Source organism: Schistocerca americana, chromosome 2 (assembly GCF_021461395.2).
Source record: "Schistocerca americana isolate TAMUIC-IGC-003095 chromosome 2, iqSchAmer2.1, whole genome shotgun sequence".
Classification (NCBI taxonomy): Eukaryota; Metazoa; Arthropoda; class Insecta; order Orthoptera; family Acrididae; genus Schistocerca; species Schistocerca americana.
This window is the reverse complement of record NC_060120.1, coordinates 566,129,371-566,150,568: the sequence shown is the minus strand read 5'-3', so window position 1 is coordinate 566,150,568 and position 21,198 is coordinate 566,129,371. Positions and strand designations below refer to the sequence as shown.

Genomic DNA, 21,198 nt, shown 5'->3' with positions numbered 1-21,198 from the left:
TTCTTCAGAACAATAAAACCCACAAGTGCCTATGAAGACCTTTGTCAATGATTGAAAGAACACCATAGCTATACATTTATAAACGAAAAAAAAGGAAACACAAACAGTACACATGTACAAAGTCTAAACCGTTACTTAACTTAATGGTGTAACCTCCACCTCACACCGGCCTACGTTCGATGGGCCATGAAGGTTCTTAATAGAGAATTACTGTGAAGGTGGTTCGATGAACCCTCTACCAGACATTTAAGTGTGATCTGCTGAGTGCCCATTGTAACACTCCGGTTTATTCTTACTGACTTATCCCACTCGATCGGGATCTGATAGCAGCCCAAATAGATATCAATTAATGTGACCGTGTACCTAATGGGGCTGGCAATCGGATTGGACTGCTACAGAGTTGTTACATTCCATTTTGTCCTTCTCGAATGCTGTAATAATAAAATGTCTGGTGGCAAGAAGAACGACAACACAGATTCATTAATCAACAACCTATATTCATCACAAAAACACAAAGTAAGGAGACAGCCACTGCCTTCGTCGTACAGAATTAATAACGGCTAATCTCAGCACAGTCCTCTTGTTATTCATTATCGTCACACGCAAATTTTAATCACTGTATCCAACACTGCAATCCAACACTGCAATCCAAACAATGCCGGCGCGGTAGACGCGAAAATACAAATATCGGCACTGAAATATCACTGAATCACACTAGTAATTGTACTTGTTCACTTTCCCGTATATTTCTAACACAAAAGGGGTTAAACCGCGGCGATGGCCACCCCCTTTGTCGGCACGGCCTTGCATTACGGCCACCGGCCGCCCCACGGCCCGGCCCGCAGCCTGGGTCCCACTCTACTACTATCTCAACACTCGCTCTCGCTCTCGCAACCCAACACACACTATCGATTGTTTGTCGTGTCGACCTGTGCTGTCGCAAAACTTATAGTAAGGGCCTACGGACCCCTTACATCCCCGCCCTCGAAAACTTCTTTGAAGCCACAGGCGTAAAAGAATCGGCTGGGGAATTAGACATCACTACATATGAACAAAACACGCAGTGCAAATAAGTAATGAAATTACAATCACCAAGAAAAACCTTGACTCCGGTAGTGGGCTGCCTCTACAATAATATTCTACAAAAAGTTATTACATCTCAAAAATATGGCATTGTCCAAATAACACACAACATCAATCCTACTTACTTAACATAGCATGGTAAATACTTTTTTTTATTAACTTATCTTACCAAAAATTTCCAAAAACTCTTCACTTTCAAAGGTTTGTACGAGTCATTAACTACATATCTGTTATAACTTGCTATAGCAAAGACACGGAAAGAAACTAGTTGAATGCCAGCTACCCCTTTGGTATGCCGTCCTTTCAGCGGGGTTCGTGCCGTCCATACTACTACCACACTAACTCATAACTCCCTTCACAACGCATATAAAAGTTAAGGAAGAAAAAATCACAACTTATTTAAATCTTTAACACAAGCAAATTGAAATTGAGACAAAATATGACATTTATACATTGAATGCCAGCTACCCCTTTGGTATGCCGTCCTTTCAGCGGGGTTTGTGCCGTCCATACTACTACCACACTAACTTATAACTCCCTTCCCAACGCATATAAAAGTTAAAGAAGAAAAAATCGCAACTTATTTAAATCTTTAACACAAGCAAATTGAAATTGAGACAAAATATGACATTTATACATTGAATGCCACCTACCCCTTTGGTATGCCGTCCTTTCAGCGGGGTTTGTGCCGTCCATACTACTATCACTCTAATTTATAACTCACTTGGCCAACACACATAAAAGTTAAGGAAGAAATTCACAACTTATTCATTACAGATTCCATAAATTTAAATGATACATTGTACCGCTAAGCATGTCTTACATAATTATTTTGCAACACTACAACTAATGTGGTCACCCAATGAAATATTTTAAACTACTGATCATTTCATTTTGCCAAACCTTACTGCCATATGTGAATTGTTATCAAGAAAGCTTAGATGAGAGGTACAATATTTCCTGTTATATTCACATTAATTCAAATCCACTATATGGATATTTGTCATTCCTTACTCAGTGCCAGAATCCTGCTTCTAAAGCTTGACCTACGTATAACCATAATTGACTCTGATAGCTAATTGGATACATGAATTACTAATTATTCATTAGTTACACTTTGTTTTATCAGCATACTTCAGATAAACATGTATACCTACAAATAACTTGCAAACAGATGTTGCTCATGTGCTAAATGACATACTTCAATGCTTCAAACGTCTCATACCATCTTCAACCTACATCAACTCTCCATATTCGCTGCAATAACCACATAAAAATACTACTTCAGGCTCCTTAGCCTCTCCATTCATCATATTTCACATCATTTATCCGAACAACTATCTCCTTGTGTACTTGTTTCTTTATACGTTCATCTACTTACAAGCTGATACATTACTTCAATTTTCATACAACAGTTTGACCTTTTCATGCCTCATAAAACAACTCTATAAGATTACCCAAATTCTTGTTGAACCAATTAGCTTACCACGACATTATGTAAACATTCGCTTTCTGATATGGTTCTCATTTTGTTCCTTCTGGCATTATTAATTTTGGTTATTTACTCACAGTAAACTGAGCTTTTTTAAGTTATTGATTCTCTGACATCTCACACTCTATATCAACAGCAACTACTACAAATTTACTACATGGTTCCTGACTGAATTACTTGGATGACCACTACCAATCCTAACTACTACACTAATTTTCTTAACCTAAGGATAGAGGAAGATGGTAGAGGAGTGACACTTGAAATTAGAAATAAAGTCTCACCCAGCTGGGAGTGTACCAGTCGCCACTTGGTATACCAGCAAAAGAGTTGCTAGCTCCCTACACCTTAACTACTTCTCCATATATGAGTGAACTATAAATTTGCTACAAGATTCCTAGCTATCATTTGTACAACCACTACCTATTCTAACTACTACACACTAACTTTCTTAACCTAAGGATAGAGAAAGATGGTAGAGGAGTGACACTTGAAATTAGAAATAAAGTCTCACCCAGCTGGGAGTGTACCAGTCGCCACTTGGTATACCAGCAAAAGAGTTGCTAGCTCCCTACACCTTAACTACTTAATCACTTCACATATTAATTTTCACCTACACAGTTTATGTAAAATGTTTCAAATAAGATAAATCATACCATTCATAAAATCTATACATATAAAATCCCCCAAAAACAATAAGGATATCTGTATAATTATCATTTAGACAGCGTAGTATGCATAAATAAGTATGTTATATTTCAGAGAATGTTTCGCAAACTTTTCGGAAATTATTGCAGTTGGGCACTTTTCCTACACGCAATTCAGTTTACAAACGTTTATTTACCGCGAAAACGGCACATTGCAATTTAATGTTATGTCAATCAGTCGTCTCCAGTCAGCAACCGACGTTACCACGAGTCGCGATGTTTTGACGTTTGAAGTGGGTGTGGCGATGTACTGCCGCCGGAACGCGTGAAGGTCGCGCTGCTGACTGTGGTTGGACGTCGTAGTTCTTAGCCGGCCGCTCCGTGGCGCTGCAGGCGGGTGTAGTTTGTAGTTCAGCTGCTAGGTGTCGGGACGGCGCTCGGTGTCTCAAAGTCGCGCGGCTTGCTGTGGCGGGCGTGTGAAATCACCTCGCAGATTGAAACTCTTTGGCGCAACTGCTACACGTGTCTGTGTGATGTCACTCAACAATTGCGTCGCCACACGAATTGTCGTCCATATAACAGTTTATGGGTCCACAAGAAGCTGTCCGATTTTCACTATTCAAAGAGAAATTTCAGTCAAAATATTACCACTAAACACTTCTTTAAAAGCTTTCGTGACGAATTCTTGGCCCGTTTTGCTATTTTAATGTTCACACGTGTCTTTCTTTGGTGTTCACTTTTCACAGTTTTTCGCGCGGATTTACGCATTTGCACATTATAACACAGTTTGTTGATACTATTATTTTCATCTAATATGGCAAGAAAAAAAAGTTTAGTCATAACCGAAAGATGCTATTACTTCGTATTGTTCAAAAAAATGCACTGTTTCTTGTCGCGATTTTAAAGTTTATGTTCTGTCCCGATTCAACATTGAAAAGATATTTTCCTTGCGTTAAGCAAGATAAAATTACCTATTGTTCTTTACGATTCGTCCGAAAATTGCACTTGTCCTTTCACGGTAAGCCAAGGGTGTAACGCTCTGGTTTATTCTTACTGACTTATCCCGCTCGATCGGGATCTGATAACAGCCCAAATAGAATCAATTAATGTGACCATGTACCTAATGGGGCTGGCAATCGGATTGGACTGCTACGGAGTTGTTACATTCCATTTTGTCCTTCTCGAATGCTGTAATAATAAAATGTCTGGTGGCAAGAAGAACGACAACACAGATTCATTAATCAACAACCTATATTCATCACAAAAACACAAAGTAAGGAGACAGCCACTGCCTTCGTCGTACAGAATTAATAACGGCTAATCTCAGCACAGTCCTCTTGTTATTCATTATCGTCACACGCAAATTTTAATCACTGTATCCAACACTGCAATCCAACACTGCAATCCAAATAATGCCGGCGCGGTAGACGCGAAAATACAAATATCGGCACTGAAATATCACTGAATCACACTAGTAATTGTACTTGTTCACTTTCCCGTATATTTCTAACACAAAAGGGGTTAAACCGCGGCGATGGCCACCCCCTTTGTCGGTACGGCCTTGCATTACGGCCACCGGCCGCCCCACGGCCCGGCCCGCAGCCTGGGTCCCACTCTACTACTATCTCAACACTCGCTCTCGCTCTCGCAACCCAACACACACTATCGATTGTTTGTCGTGTCGACCTGTGCTGTCGCAAAACTTATAGTAAGGGCTTACGGACCCCTTACACCATGTAGCTGGAAATGTAAATGAAATGTCACATACCGAACAAACGAAATATATCGTAAAAATTGAATGTAATTTTTACCGCGATAATGGAACACAGTGGTGAGACCCATCTTTGAGTCAGTAGATCGCGGGACGAACGTATTTCGACAGTTTGACTGAACCATGTTGGCAATCTTTTATTTGGTTACTAGATGCAGTTGTTATGCATGACCTGCACCCTAGAATGCATTTCAGTCCTTGTTTCACAGATATTTGTACTATTGATATCCGTAATGGGACAAAAACACTATGACAGGTCGTTGTGATAGTCCGAGCCAAAGTCACTAGATCGCAGACCGATCAGAAGATCGAACTGAACACGAGATTTCCCGAACTGTAACGTGAATTGTTCGATCTGTTCGAGTCATGTTTCAAATGCTTCAAATGCAGCCCTATGCCAACTCGCAATGTAGAGCAAGGGTCGATGTTGACATTGAATAACATTCTGTGGTAAAATAGAAACGAGCGTTTGGCGTCATTGGCTGGTAGGCCCCTTGCGGGGCAGGTCCGGGCGCCTTGGTACAGGTCTTATTACATTCGACGTCACACTGGGCGGCCTGCGCGCTTGATGGGGAAGAAATAATGATGAAGACAACACAACACCCAGTCCCTAAGCGGAGACAAGTTTCCGACACAGCTGGGAATCGAACCCGGGCCCGTAGAACGGCAATCCGTCAAGCTGACCACTTTTTTTTCCTTTTTCTAATTTTTTTTTTCTTGTTGTGTAATTGATCAGAGGCCTTCTGCGCCCCGCTGCGAATATGTTGAGTCACCTCTTCTCAAAATTGATGTGTTCCATTCAATTGTTCACAAATGTTCATTGATTCAAACAGGAAATCTTCTTCTCTCTTCGCTTAACACATTCCAGCAACGAGGCGGGTCGTGGAAAGCACTCCCAAGGAAGTTCGAGAAAAATTGTCTGTATTTTGGGTGACGGGCAACGACATAATGACGGTCATTGAGGTATGTCCAAAATCGAGTACTGAGTCTACAGTTTGGCTGGTTCAAATGGCTCTGAGCACTATGGGACTTAACTTCTAAGGTCATCAGTCCCCTAGAACTTAGAACTACTTAAACCTTACTAACTTAGGGACATCACACACATCCATGCCCGAGGCAGGATTGGAACCTGCGACCGTAGCGGTCACGCGGTTCCAGACTGTAGCGCCTTTAACCGCTTGGCCACGCCGGCCGGCAGTCTACAGTTTGTCCAAAACCACTCAGCTATCGTGGCGGACACATTCTGTGGTGTTCAGTGACGAGTGTCATTTCTGTTTGTGCCTCTCAGATCAATATTAATGTCTCCGCAGAGGATCTGCTGAAAGATTATAGGACGTAGCTGTCCTCGAGACCACCCTTATAGAACTTCTCATGTGTCACCCATTGAGTGGGTTTGAGATGTCATAGTATTCATCCAGGTATGACAATAATTTGATTAAGATAATATTCATAGTCTGTTCGCACGTATGGTACATCGAATACTCACATTTGTGATTGACATCAGCTACAAACAGAATTAAAATTTAATTACTTAATACATTTTATGTGACAATCATCTGCACAAAGTTTGGTAAATATCCCACTGGTGCTTTATGGTATAACTCTTACCATTTCCGTCACTGTACTCAGCTGTGAAAGACATACTAATTCGTTCGACGCCCCTTATAGTTGCAGAGGCCACACTGCAATTACTACGATTGCCGTTCAGTAAGAAATGTAACACTTTTTTTCTCAATGCGAAATATGTTCTGAGACATCGTGGAATATTCATGCTTCAGCGCCTCTAGTTTCATGAAGTTCCAATAGGTGGCGGCGCTATACCAAGTCTTCAAACGGCGGTGCATTCCAAGCACAGAGCTATCATTGGGTTTCTTTTGTCAGAAAACCAGAGCATCGCAAATGTTCATAGGTGCTTTGCAGAATGTCAACGGAAATGTGACGGTGAACAAAAGCATAGTGAGTGGTTGGGCGAGGAATCTGTCGTCACAGCAATAAGTTCGTGCAAATCTGTCCAGCCTCCCGCGTGCCGACCGACCGCACGCGTTTTTACCCGCAGCAATGTTGAAAAGTGCGGACACTCTCATTTGACGCGATCGACAGATCACGCTGAAACACATCACTGTACAAGTATTTTTTGTCCTCCTTCATGGTGAAACAATCATTTCTGAAGTGTATTGTGCTACGCTCAGAAGATTGAAGAAATGACTTAAGCGGGTTCGTCGCCACGAAAATCCGAACGAACTTTTCCGTCTCCACCACAATGCAAGGTGTCACAAATGCTTGAGCACCCGAGAGCAGCTCACAGATCTTCATGGGCCTGTTTTTCCTCATCCACACTAGAGCCCGTGCTCGCACCTTCCGACTTCCATCTATTTGGCCCAAAGAAGGATCACTCCGCAGGAAGCAGTATGTGGAAGTGGTTACTGGTGCAGCAAGACTTTGGCTCCGACGTCGACCATAAGAGTGCTACCATGCTGGCATATAGGCCTTCCCAGGAAAGTCGGGAATAATATGGTGTATTGGAATCCTGAATGAAACCAACATTATGTGAGAAAAAAATATGTTGCTTTACTTATTGAAAGCTCTTCGTCTCTTTGGGAACTGGTGTGACAGTTCACTGTTCTGGAAGAGATGGAGGTTTCAACCTGCCTGGCATCCATCATAATGGATTTCTGTGTTAACCTGTTAGAATATGGCACTCAAGTATGGTGATTGTCAAAGGAAAATGTAGGAGATGAGCGGTAATAAACACTCGAAAAATTGGGGTAAGCCTGCCAGCGAAATAAAATTACTGGAAAGCAAAGGTTGTAAGGACTTCCAACCCAAGAGTACCCATCACATATAGGAACAGAAGACAAAACTTCTACTCTAACGTGAGTAATATTCTAAATAAAATGAAGAGTGGAAAAAGTAAACATATGCGTATGTTAAACTTGTTTGCCGAAGAAAATGGAAGTTTTATGTATTATAACAAAAGTTGCCGTTGTCAAGATTAAGTCACAATATATCTCATCAGCATGAGATAGATCTAGTGATGCTTTTGGCATGGGTTTTTGGAACAGATAAAATATCATTTTGGTGATGAACTACTGGAAGGGAACTAAGTAGGTCTACTGTAAATGGCAAGCAGTCTTTCCATTCTGGGTACCTTTGATTTAAAAATCGGAATTTCTTACAGATTTATTCCATGGACCTCAGATACGTCAAGCACCAGTATTACTATTCGCCTGCACCACATATAGCATATAGAATGTAGCCTTTACCGTCAATGCTCGACATACTGTAATCAGCGGCAGCAGGTCTAAGAGAATTAGTCTTCCATGTTCTGAAAGCATATTTCAAAGCTGGCCTGATGTGACGTACCTAGACAAACCAAACTTGAGAAGTTGGAATATCATGGACATTTTAACCAAATATTAATTTATTTTATGTCCTAATTTAACTTTTCTTGTATTCTTATATGTTTTAATTAATCTGATTTAGTGAAAGAATTTTGCAATATTTATTTACTCTTGACCAAAGCAGTCAAAACAAAAGCAACTGTAAAACTCATTCACTTGTACGTAGATTCCCAGTGCTTACAGTGGCATATGTGACAATATGTCTCATATTTATACTCTATTTCGTGTCTCAAATTCAGTCAATGTGTAACATATCGCTATGAGAGTAAACCACTAAATGCTGAAAACGAAATGTTCCAATGTTCAACAGTTCCTATAGTGACAACAGATTCTTGAAAATGAAATAACATATTTTTTCTTTCTCGCTTGTGACATGACATTTCAGTAATTTGTTTGACTTTTTTAATAACTTACAACAAGTCGCCTTTACTAATTAAGTTCATAACCCTTGTTTTTACATTTAATCCCATCAGCAGTTTGCTTATTACTTTATTACACTCATACTATACATTTACATGTCGTGTAGGCCTAAAGCATTCCAAGAAACCCAGTATTTTTACATTAATTTCTCTTTTGTCCTGTGCAGTGAGGAGTATGCTCCGAAGCAAAGCTGCAGAACTATTTTATGAACTAATTCATATTTCATAATCACCAACAAAAGACCCATGACTTCTTAAACATATTACACATTAGTGTGAGTGTTGGAAGGACAAGTGGTAATAAGTGTGATGTTTGGTGATCCACAATTGACACATGTCTTAGAGCACAGAGATATTACACAAAATGACACCTCTGTAAATATCTTGATATTAAACTCAACCCATTAAAGAGCTTTTTTGAAAGGACTGTAAGGTTGCCCATCTAAGGTTACCCATCTTACTGATACTCCGCCAAATTTTTTCTTAGTTTTAGTATGAAGATGAAAACTCATTCTTTTCGAGCCACACATAAAGCATTCTGACTGGCACAATAGGTTTAGCTTTACACATTAATTCGTTTGGAGATTATTGTTTTATAATCATGACTATTCCATGTCATACCAACAAGTGCTACAACCTGACCCTCTTAGATTTATTTGAAATTAAGCATGAATGTAGTATTAATAAATACTAGCAAAAAACTATTTTCTTCACATTTTTCCCATGAAACATTACTGAGTAATAAGTGCCCAAAAATGTAAAATAAGAAATCCAATTTTTGCCTTGTGGAACAATATTGATTTGTTCACAACTTGTGTTCTAATGAATATATATTCTATATAAAAACATCGTTCTTGAAATTACTGAATTTTGGAAGGGCTATACATTTAAAATTCTCATAAATATGTATGTGAAAGGTACTGTTTTCATCTAAATATTCTGAAAGTCTCAGCTTGGGATGCATATGGCATCACTACTAAAAATAATCTTATGTCTATCTTGAATCTGTTAAATATCACTCAGATCATGGTCTGTCATTTTTATTTTGCTACCCATGACAATTTTATAGAACCTCAGTTGGAATTATTATCTGGGCTACGAAATTGTACTTTTCAGAGAAAAAGCTCCTCCAGTTTTGTGAAATGCTGAATCCATACATTTTTTTTTTAAAAAAAAGAGGGGTTATCCTTTGGCTTCTAAATTGTTAGCGCCAGAAGTGTCCTGATGTTATTTTAATGGTAATACTGGACTTGCAATAGTTTTCTAAATAAGGGCTAACTTCCTTGTTTGAAGTTTATTGTCTAATGAGTGGTTCCCCTATTGTTATGGTAATGCTCTTTCCGTAATTGTAGAGTGGTCAAATTTTATGGGTGCCCAAAGGGCCCTCGAGTTGTATTTTTTTGAATTTTTAACATGTTATTTCAAAGAAGCATTAGTTGCCCTGAAAAACAAAAGAAAACATTTATTTTTCGTTTGGTCTTCCTGGTTTGTCACCCTGAAATCAGTTACTGTTGATTTGTATGTTATTGATGTTTTAAGTATATCTTGTTAAATAAACGATTATTAACTATTGTGAAGCAACAAAGAGCTTTCTGTAAACTCAGCCTGCACCTTCGTCTTACCTGTTAAGTTTTTGTCTTATCCTGGGGACGTCCACTGAGATCTCACTTACAATAGTTGCTCAGCTGTATAATACACAAATTACATTTTTCCGAGTTTATTTAAAGGTTATTTAGGATTTCTTAGTAAGGAACATTAATATTGTTGATTTTAAGACAGGAAATGTAGGGAATATGATTACAAATACCAAAAAGTTTCAGGGAGTGAAGTGAGGAACTCTAATTATTTGATATGTTTACAGTGAATTTTGAATGGGAAGCTGTTGCTATGTCCCCTCCCTTAGACAACAGTCTTTCATTAATAAAGATGAAGCGACCATTGCTAGATTTTTACGAGCCTCATTATGCAGTACATTATATGCTGCCTGATTGTCTTTCCAGTATTGTAGAGGAGATGATGTTCAGTTGACTACAGAATGGTGTAAATAGAGTCAAACTTCAGAAACTAAATCTTCGTTAATTGCTATTACTGTGATAGAACTCCTCTGCTGCTGCTGTGATCAAACTATTGTCTCTAAACGCTACACCAACCGTATACTGTAGTAGTCGGCAACTGTAATTGTGACTCTTCGACTTTGGCTCCTTTCTGTGTTTGTTTCTTCTGAACAATATCATTTAAAATGCCAGTGATAACAGACACTGCTATGCAATCTTGAAAAAGGAGCTGGTATTACTCTTGCAGATTCTTTCAGACATTTACAATCTACTTGGAAATATTTGTGTCCTTTAATTTTCTCGATAGGACATAATTAATGGAAAGGACAATCGATTATGTAAAATTGATTGTCATTAAAGAAATATTGGGATATCCCTAACCAATTACCAGAGTAATTACTATTAATTGATTAATTCCAATTAATGAACCATCTCTAGTAGGGGAGGAGAGGATGTGGAACATGATAGAAATGGAGGTAATGAAGAGAGGGTGAATGTGTTCATCTATGAAGCACACTACCTGAGGAGTAGAGTTTCTTGCACCATCTGCTGAAATCCCTGTGATGTGTGTACCACTGTCTCATAAATTGCGTACAAAGGGCGTTCAAAAAGTTTATGCACAGTCGTCTCTAATTGTTTCATTTTTCACAGGGGGAGAATGAAATTTTTGTGAACATTCTTGGAACATTTAGCTATACGTTGGTGTATAAAATTAGTTTCTTTTATTTACAGGTGAGCCATAGTGGACCGTGAAGTAGACGTCAGGTTTGTGACAACGGTCGTGATGGAGTTCCTCTTCAACGCCGGCGATGACTCTGCCACATCGACTGACAGGAAGTTGCTCCCTGTTTATGAGGAGGACACAGTGGATCGCAGCAGTATCTAGCGGTGGTTGCAGAGGTTTATAGAAGGTGATTTCTCTCTACTGGACAATCCACGATGCAGTAGACCACTGACAGCAGTGAATGATGTGAATAAGGGGACCATTGATCAAATTAACCAAAATGACATGTGTGACGATACGACAGCTTTCTGAAATGCCTCGTTTGTCATTGGGTAGTGTGGTATCACTGGTACAGTCACTAGGGTACAGAAAAATCTGTGCATGTTGGGTGACAAGATTACTGACAAGAGAAATGAAAAGTATGAGGAAGAGTGTGTGCAAGGGTCACATGAAGACCTTTACCGAATAGTGGAAACAGTGTTTTGGCGTCATTACCCAGGATGTAACGTGGTTGATTTCGTCCGAAACTAAGAGCAAAACCCAGTCCACGGAGTGGTGTCATCTGGGCTCCCCTCAGAAGAATAAACCAAGACTTTCACAAACAGCAGGCCGAAAGGTGATGGCCTCCTCCTTCTGGGATCAGTGTGGTGTCATTTTCCTTGACTTTTAGGAACCTGGCTCCACAATTAACCAGGACCATTACTGTTTGTCATTAGACGTGCTGCAACATGCCATCAAGACCCACAGACCAAAGCTTCAGGGTCAGCTCAACAGACTACATCATGACAACGCCAAAGCACATACAGCCCTTAAGACGCAGGAGAATATCAGGAAAATGGGTTGGGAAATCGTTCCTCATCCTCCCTACAGTCGGGATTTGGCTCCGTCTCATTTTTACCTCTTTGGTTGTCTGAAGGCCCACCTGCACGGTGAAACATTTGATTGTGGGAAGACCTTATTTCCTGTGTCAAGCGATGGTGTAAAAGTCATTTGCAGAATTTTATCAAAGCTCATTTACATCATGGAAAGAACGTTGGGCCACCTGCACGGTGAAACATTTGATTGTGAGAAAGATCTCATTTCCTGTGTCAAGCGATGGTGTAAAAGTCATTTCCAGAATTTTATCAAAGCTCATTTACATCATGGAAAGAACGTTGGGCCAGATGTGTCACAGCTGAAGGAGGCTATATTGAGTAGGCTCAATGTATAGCTAAATGTTCTAAGTATGTTCACAAAAACTTTTATTGTGCTCCTACAAAAAATATAAAAATTAGAGACGACTGTTCAAAACTTTTTGAAAGCCCTTTGTATTAAGAACTTCAAATGTCATCTGTGTGAAGCTGTTATATATTGGTACTGGATTGGGAAAGAATATTATGCTGTTAATGCAAATCATCAATTAAATAGTAGCCATTTCTTAAGTTTCTTCTGTATTTTATTATATTCAGATGCACATACAGTTAGTGAGAAGATAACTTCAGATTTTTGTTTTAAATCATTGGGATATGTAGTACAAGACATAGTGGAGGAGAAGTACTACTGTCGAGAAAATTAACAATAATATTGGCCACACTGCATAATGTACTAACTGATTATTAACCTGCTTCATGATAAGTTTTTTCCGTTAGCTTCCTGTTGTAACAGTTGTGTTACTAAATGTGACACTTCTGTCACTCAATGTAACAGGGTTTTCTCTTTTGATGCTGTCAATTGTCAGGATGAGCATTCTAAAGCATTCTGTCAGGGTGAAAATATTAAATAAATTATCTTTTCTCTCTTAACAACATGTGGGCAGGGTGGGTTCTTCCTTGGCTCGGGTATGAGGTCGAATGAAACATCATTTTTACATAAGATAACTTTTATTGAAGATTTGTACAACTGTATCTTACGGGATGTTCTGGTTCGGAGAGCGGCAGCTGTGTCGTTTGTGAAGTCTTCTGCTGCGGCAGCGGCGGCGGCGGCGGCGGCGGCGGAGGCGTCTGATTACGCGTAGCGGTGTGTATCTCGTGTCGCCGTCTCGCCCAATTGACTGGAGACGCGCAGCGCGAGGTGGCCCGTTTAATTATTGCGAGAGAAGTCGTGCATTGGATGGTGATACCTTGGATGTGGCGTCCCAGTGTTTCTCTTCTCTAAGCGGCCGCGTGTGTTGTGCGTCGACCAGCGGAGCGGCGCGGTGGGGCAAGGCCAGTGTCCCGAACTCGAACCACGGACTCCCGCTTGCCAGTCTTCGGCTGTCAGGTCTTCATCCCAGCTCACAGGTGACTGCTGAGGTGAGGCCGTCTCCTTCCCGTCCTCACGAGTCACCCGGGTACGTAAAAATTAGACTTCAAATACCTTTTAACTTCTGTCTTCTGGCGCCGCGGCTGCTGCTTGCTATTCCATTACAGCGGCGGACTTGGTGCGTCTGTGCATGATGCAGTCTCTTCTTGCATGACGGTCTTCAGCACCGAAACTGACTGAAAACTACTGTTACTCTTCTTTTCTTCCTTCGTCTCTCGTCTTCGTCTTCGTCCCTGTCTCCGTCTTCGTCTTCGTCCCCGTCTTCATCTGTCGGGCCCACCGCGTCTTGTGTATTTATTCACTTCAGTTCACTGGATGTGAACGACTTCACGGCCATTGCCTCTTCTGTCACGTTGAAAAGCTTCTCGAAGAATCTTCTTGACCTCGGTCATTGGCTCTTGGAATGTAGGCGGGGGCCTCTGATCGCATGTGACGACTGAGAAACACGTGAGCCGGTCATTGCCTCTTCCGTCACGTTGAAAAGCTTCTCGAAGAATCTTCTTAACGTCGGTCATTGGCTCTTGGAATGTAGGCGAGGGCTTTTGCTCACATGCGACAACTGAGAAACACGTGAGCCAGTCGGGCGATGCCCTGACGGCTGAATCGACAGTGCCCGCTTATGTGGAACTTGCTGACTTCATGATCATTGTCTCTTCTGCTCTGCTGTTGTGCCCGCTGTGTGCCAGTATGTAACTCTCCAAACTAAACCAAGTTTTCCATTTATATTCTAATTTCTAGTTCACTTTGATTTCACTAATTTATTTACTTAAGTACCACTCAACATTCCTCCACCCTTCGGAGAAATTCGCCCTCGAATTTACCACCCAACATTCCTCCACTCTTCACATGGAAAAAGCACAAGCACTAAAAACTCTCGACTTAGAAGATTACACACGCTTCACATTAAGTATGTGGAAAATACTTTATCACTTTACAAAAGCACTGTACGTTCAGGAATCACATAGTTATTACATAAATGGTTGTAATAAGTGTAACAAATCTTGATGACAATGAATAAACAAAAAATAGATTTTGCACTTAGAAAATTACAGAGCAATAGCTGTTTAATCTACCCTATACCAATGCAAGAATATCTATTCTACAGTATTGTTTATGTTAACAAGAGACTGTTTAGTAAAGAATGAAGTACAATAAACAAAATTAATACACTAATGCTCAAAAGTAACTGCTGAAGTACACCAGTTAAGAGTGTGGTATCCAGTTAACAGGGATTTGATGAAGTGGTATATTATTATTTGGCTTATTTTTTCGTCTTAAATAAAAGAAAACTGTACAAAGCGGAAACACCAACACAAAGGTTCCAGATATACCCGTTCCTAGCATTATAATTTTAGTTTTGCGTTCACCTTTTAATTTGAAGACATGTTGCATCATAACATTGGCATCAATTTTGCCTTGCTGTGAGTTTATGACTTCAGAAGGGAACTGTCAAGGGAGTCATTGAGGTAGGATAGGTTTTGTGTAGGAAATGCTTACATGGCGTTTTCTGAAAAAAGCAAACATGGTTATAGACCTACGAAGCTAGTAAAAACAAAAATAAAGAAAAGAGGAAATACATTGTTAACTACAAGATCTACCTGTTGCTACGTTCAACTTTTTTTTCTTAAAAAATAAACCATTATCATTTATTAATTATTTACATATGTACTAAGATTCAACTAGGACATTCGCACTCTTGGTCGAAGATTGTATGGTGCCACGTCTGTATTAGTGCCGGCGTGGCCACTTTTCTTCCTCTTCGGGAACTTCCTCCACCCTTCGGAAAAGCAGACACTATTGTTGAAGGAATTACATCTGGAGCGCCCTTAAAAGGTTTTAAACGACTTGCATGGACAATGGTAGTTCAGGTGGGCAGTTGCAATTTAACGTTGACTGGTGACGTGATCTCAATAATTTGATAAGGACCTCTGTAATTTGTTACAAATTTCTTCGTTTTCCCTTTCGCTATGTAAGGAGTTGAAAGCATAACCCACTGACCGATTTTGTAATTTGGATATTTAGCTTGAGTATTACCTAATCTTTCCTGTCGTTCCAAAGCCTTCGTATTAGATTTTTGAACCTTTTTCCATACATCCTTCATCATTCGACTGAAATCTCTTACTGTTTCTCCGACTTTTCCGTTTTTCTGCCTGATTACATCAAAAGGGGACGGCATTTTTTTCCCATAGACCACTTCATAAGGTGACATGCCAGTTGCTTCATGCATTTTTGCGTTGTATACCGACACGATTATTGGTAAATACGTATCCCAATTAGAATGTTGTTCGTTAATATAATAACTAAGCATCTTGCCAATTGTCCGATGAACTGTTTCTGTGCGCCTGTTGCACTGAGGGTGTAACGGAGTTGTGCGTAATTTGCGTATTTTTAATAAGTGGCATGGCTGTTTCATTAATTCACACATAAAATTAGATCCCTGATCTGTGATAATAGCTTCAGGTACTCCAAATTTAAGTATCCAGTTGTTAACTAAGGCTTGGGCAACTGTATTTGCTTGCTGATCTGGGAGACTCACCATAGCTAGATAGCGTCAAATGTGATCGATAATTGTAAGAACATACTTATTACCAGCAGGTGTTTTATGAAATGGCCCGTAGAGATCCACTCCGCAGATTTGAAATGGACATGAAGCCTCGGGGAGCCTCTGTAAGGGTATTTTTGAACAAGAAAGTTCAGCTCGTTGTGCGCACGCAATGCAATTACGAACGTACTGCGCAACATCCTGCTTTCTGGTTTGCCACCAAAATCGCTCTGCTACTCGTCTTTCGGTTGTCCGCTGTCCACCGTGTCCTGCAAGGATATGATCGTGGGCCTCTGCCATTATTTCTTGTCTAAGGTGTTGGGGAACAACAATTCGCGGTCCAAGTTTTGTTTTACGGCATAATACACCATCTTCAAAGCAAAATTGTTTTTAAGTTGCGTATTTTTTACATTCTGTATCCTCATCTTGTGCCTCTCTCCAGTCCTCAGTATCTCGGCCTGTTGCTTCCAAAAGTGCTATTTTCCGACTTAGGCAATCTGCATTCGTGTGTTTTTTGCCTGGTTTATGGATAACTTCGAAATCCATTTCGGAAAGACGTAGGGCCCAACGGGTAAGACTACTAGATGGATCCTTTAATCCAAGCAACCATTTTAAAGCTGCGTGGTCTGTAATAACCTTGAATTTTCTACCATACAAGTAGCATTTAAAGTATTTGATACCATAAATAACACTTAACAATTCTTTCTCCGTTGTGGAATAATTTCTTTCTGCCGTTGTTAGTCGTCTCGAAGCGTAGGCTATGGGATGTTCCGCGCCATTAATATTCTGACTCAAAACAACTCCTACTGAATGACCACTTGCGTCACAGGATAAAATAAATTCTTTGTTATAATCTGGGTAGGCTAATACTGGACTGTGTGTTAACTTATCTTTAAGGGTTTGAAATGCTGATTCACAATCTTCAGACCAATGAAATTTTGCACCCTTTTTCAATAATTGGGTTAAGGGTCGGGCAATTTCAGCAAAATTTTGAACATATTTTCGGTAATACGATGCGAGACCAATGAAACTTTGTACTTCCTTAACGCGTTGTGGTGTTGGGAAGTCCTTAACTGCCGAAATTAATCGAGGATCTGTTTTAATTCCTTTTTCACTAATGACATGCCCTAGGTATGTAACCTCTGTCAATGCAAAACTACATTTTTCCATATTTAATGTTAATTTAGCTTTTCTAAGTCTCTGAAAAACATTACACAGACGCACAGCATGTTCATTAATGTCTCTGGAGAATACAATAATATCGTCTAGATATACACAACATTGCTGAGTTTTGAGTCCTCGCAATACTCCATCGAGTAGTCTTTGAAAAGTTGCTGGTGCACCGAAAGGCATTCTTTTAAATTGCCAGTGGCCTCCAGGGGTAGAAAATGCTGTTTTATGCCTATCTTCAGGAGCAACTTCCAATTGATGATATCCACTACGTAGATCGATTGTTGAAAAGTATTTACTGTTACCCAAACTGTCAATGATATCTGTAATGTTTGGAAGAGGATAAACATCTGAGATAGTTTGTTTGTTAAGGTGTCTGTAGTCACAACAAAATCTATATCGTTTCGTACCGTCGGGAGACTTCTTTGGAATATTTAAAATATTTGAATTATAAGGCGAATCAGAATATTCTATAATTCCATCTTTTAGATGCTGTTCAAAAAATTCATCCAGTACTGGCTGTAAGTCATGCGGAACTCTATAAGGCTTCCTATAAACTGGGGGGCTATTTCCTGTTGGGATCCTATTCTGTGTGATGTCTGTTGCTGGCAATGGACCTACTGCATTAAATAAATCTTAGAACTCAACTAAAACTGCTTCTATCGTGTCTCTATCCTTTCCTTTCAAATGCTCAATCTTCTGGCGCAATGCGGTTTTATAGGCGTCTGGTTTCTGACCATCAGTAATATCTGACCAAATGAAATCTTCTTCTTCAAAAGTACTGACTGTAGCCACTAATATTCCCTTATGCAACTCTTTGTCCTCCAGTCCGAAATTGTCAATATGTACCGGTACTTTTCTTTCTCCCTCAACGTCTTGAACCCGTACAACACTCCCACGTACAAAACAATGTGATACATCTAATTCCTCATTTTCCTCTAAAGGCTCTATTAGACACACTGTATCTGTAGGTACTTCGTGGTCAACGGTCATCCAGAGAAGTTTTCCTGAGCCAGATGGTATCTGATCCCGCGAATCAACCTTCAAGGACGTTGCACGCAATATAGTTGATTTCGCCTTCCGGTTAGGGAAATCTTGCGGCAGAGGGCCCTTTGCAGCGGTGTCACCTAGCTGAAACACTATTCCGCTAAGTTCTACAGTTTGCTGTCTGAGGTCGATTTTAGCGTGATGTTTATTCAGGAAATCCAACTCTAGGATCGCGTCGTACCCGTCAGTTACCTTTGTTACCACTTCTACATCTTCCTGAAATTGTACACCGTGAATATAGAAAATCAATGATGTACATCCTAATGACTTAACTGTACCTCCTCCTACTCCACTCAATCTATACCTTGGAGAGTCATATTTCTTTTCTCCAATACATTTATTACTTACTATTGATACGTTTGCGCCTGTATCCACCAGTATCCTTGCCTCTTTATCCTGTATGGCAGCAGATAACCAGCATTCCGCCTTCACATTCGCCTTAATGGCATGAAATTTTATTGGGAACGCCTGGCGGCGGCTCCGACATTCCCGTTTGAGTTTAACTGATTTCTATTTCCAAAAACTTTCTTAGACCTGCATTCCTTGAATGTGTGACCTATTCTTTGACAATTAGTGCATTGAGGTTGTCTGCAGTTTTTTGCTATATGTCCCTGTCGATCGCACCTAAAACACGGTACTCCTGCTGAAAATATATTTCGCTTCTCCTTGTATCTGGTGGCAATGTCAATTTCTTCAAAAGCTGTCGCCACAGATACAGCTTCTGCTAAATTTTTAGGAAACTCTGCCCTGACACGACGGGACGTTTCAGGAGGTAACCCACGTAGAAATGTATCCAGAGCTCTATCTTCTGCCTCTTGTAAAATAACGTTATTTTCTTCATCACTAGTTGTCAACTGATAGGTGTTAATATTAACTTTTCTAATCCTATCTACAAAGCTTTCTAACGACTCGTTTTGCCTCTGAGTGATAGTGTTTAACTGTTCCCTATAAAATCTACAGCTGTTCTGTTTTTGAAAACGTTTAAGCAATCCTTTCTTCAATTCCTCAAATGTTGGAGCATTCCGTATTTCTTCATGGTATAAGACGTGTGCTTTAGCCTCTCCTGTCAATCTTAACTTTGTCATTTGTAAGAGGTGTTCATCTGACCATGATCCTAACTTTGCAGCTGCTACTAAATCATCAAGGCTGTTGTGTCCTCGCCAGTTTTACCTGAAAAAGGAGTTACTAAGGCTGCTGCTGAGGAATCTAGGGTGGGACGGATTGAACTGGTTTGCCTAACCTCACACAACTGCTTAAATAATGCATTATTATCATTTTTAAGATGTGCTATTTGATTAACTAGGCTCTGAATAGCTTCATCAGTAGAAACAGCTTGTGGTGCTGACTCTGACTTTGTACGATTTCGTGTCATCATTTTACAAACTGTTAGTTACACAATCTTACCACACTGAATGAAAAGGATGTTTAAATATTTTCGACAAACTCTTAAAATTATGAGAGAGAACAAAATCGGAAATAAAGAAAATATTACGACTGATATGCAAACCCCTATTCTTTCACACATTAAACAATACTAACTGTGGACCTTTAGTGACTGTCATTCACACCTCATATTGAGCCAAGGGTTTTTTCTCTGACACCAAATGTAACAAAATGGTTCAAATGGCTCTGAGCACTATGGGACTCAACTGCTGAGGTCATTAGTCCCCTAGAACTTAGAACTAGTTAAACCTAACTAACCTAAGGACATCACAAACATCCATGCCCGAGGCAGGATTCGAACCTGCGACCGTAGCGGTCTTGCGGTTCCAGACTGCAGCGCCTTTAACCGCACGGCCACTTCGGCCGGCCCCAAATGTAACAGTTGTGTTACTAAATGTGACACTTCTGTCACTCAATGTAACTGGGTTTTCTCTTTTGATGCTGTCAATTGTCAGGATGAGCATTCTAAAGCATTCTGTCAGGGTGAAAATATTAAATAAATTATCTTTTCTCTCTTAACAACATGTGGGCAGGGTGGGTTCTTCCTTGGCTCGGGTATGAGGTCGAATGAAACATCATTTTTACATAAGATAACTTTTATTGAAGATTTGTACAACTGTATCTTACGGGATGTTCTGGTTCGGAGAGCGGCAGCTGTGTCGTTTGTGAAGTCTTCTGCTGCGGCAGCGGCGGCGGCGGCGGCGGCGGCGGCGGTGGAGGCGTCTGATTACGCGTAGCGGTGTGTATCTCGTGTCGCCGTCTCGCCCAATTGACTGGAGACGCGCAGCGCGAGGTGGCCCGTTTAATTATTGCGAGCGAAGTCGTGCATCGGATGGTGATACCTTGGATGTGGCGTCCCAGTGTTTCTCTTCTCTAAGCGGCCGCGTGTGTTGTGCGTCGACCAGCGGAGCGGCGCGGTGGGGCAAGGCCAGTGTCCCGAACTCGAACCACGGACTCCCGCTTGCCAGTCTTCGGCTGTCAGGTCTTCATCCCAGCTCACAGGTGACTGCTGAGGTGAGGCCGTCTCCTTCCCGTCCTCACGAGTCACCCGGGTACGTAAAAATCAGACTTCAAATACCTTTTAACTTCTGTCTTCTGGCGCCGCGGCTGCTGCTTGCTATTCCATTA

The 21,198-nt window shown here is 40.5% G+C and overlaps 1 protein-coding gene across 1 annotated transcript in view; it reads left to right on the top strand.

The window, feature by feature from the left end:
- Positions 1 to 20,797, top strand: part of LOC124594171 (putative gustatory receptor 28b) — a 75,747-nt gene extending 54,950 nt beyond the window's left edge. The window contains exon 2 of the mRNA XM_047132527.1: positions 20,758 to 20,797. Coding sequence (XP_046988483.1) covers positions 20,758 to 20,797 — 40 coding nt within the window. The remainder of the gene's footprint in view (positions 1 to 20,757) is intronic.
- Positions 20,798 to 21,198: the final 401 nt, after the last annotated feature.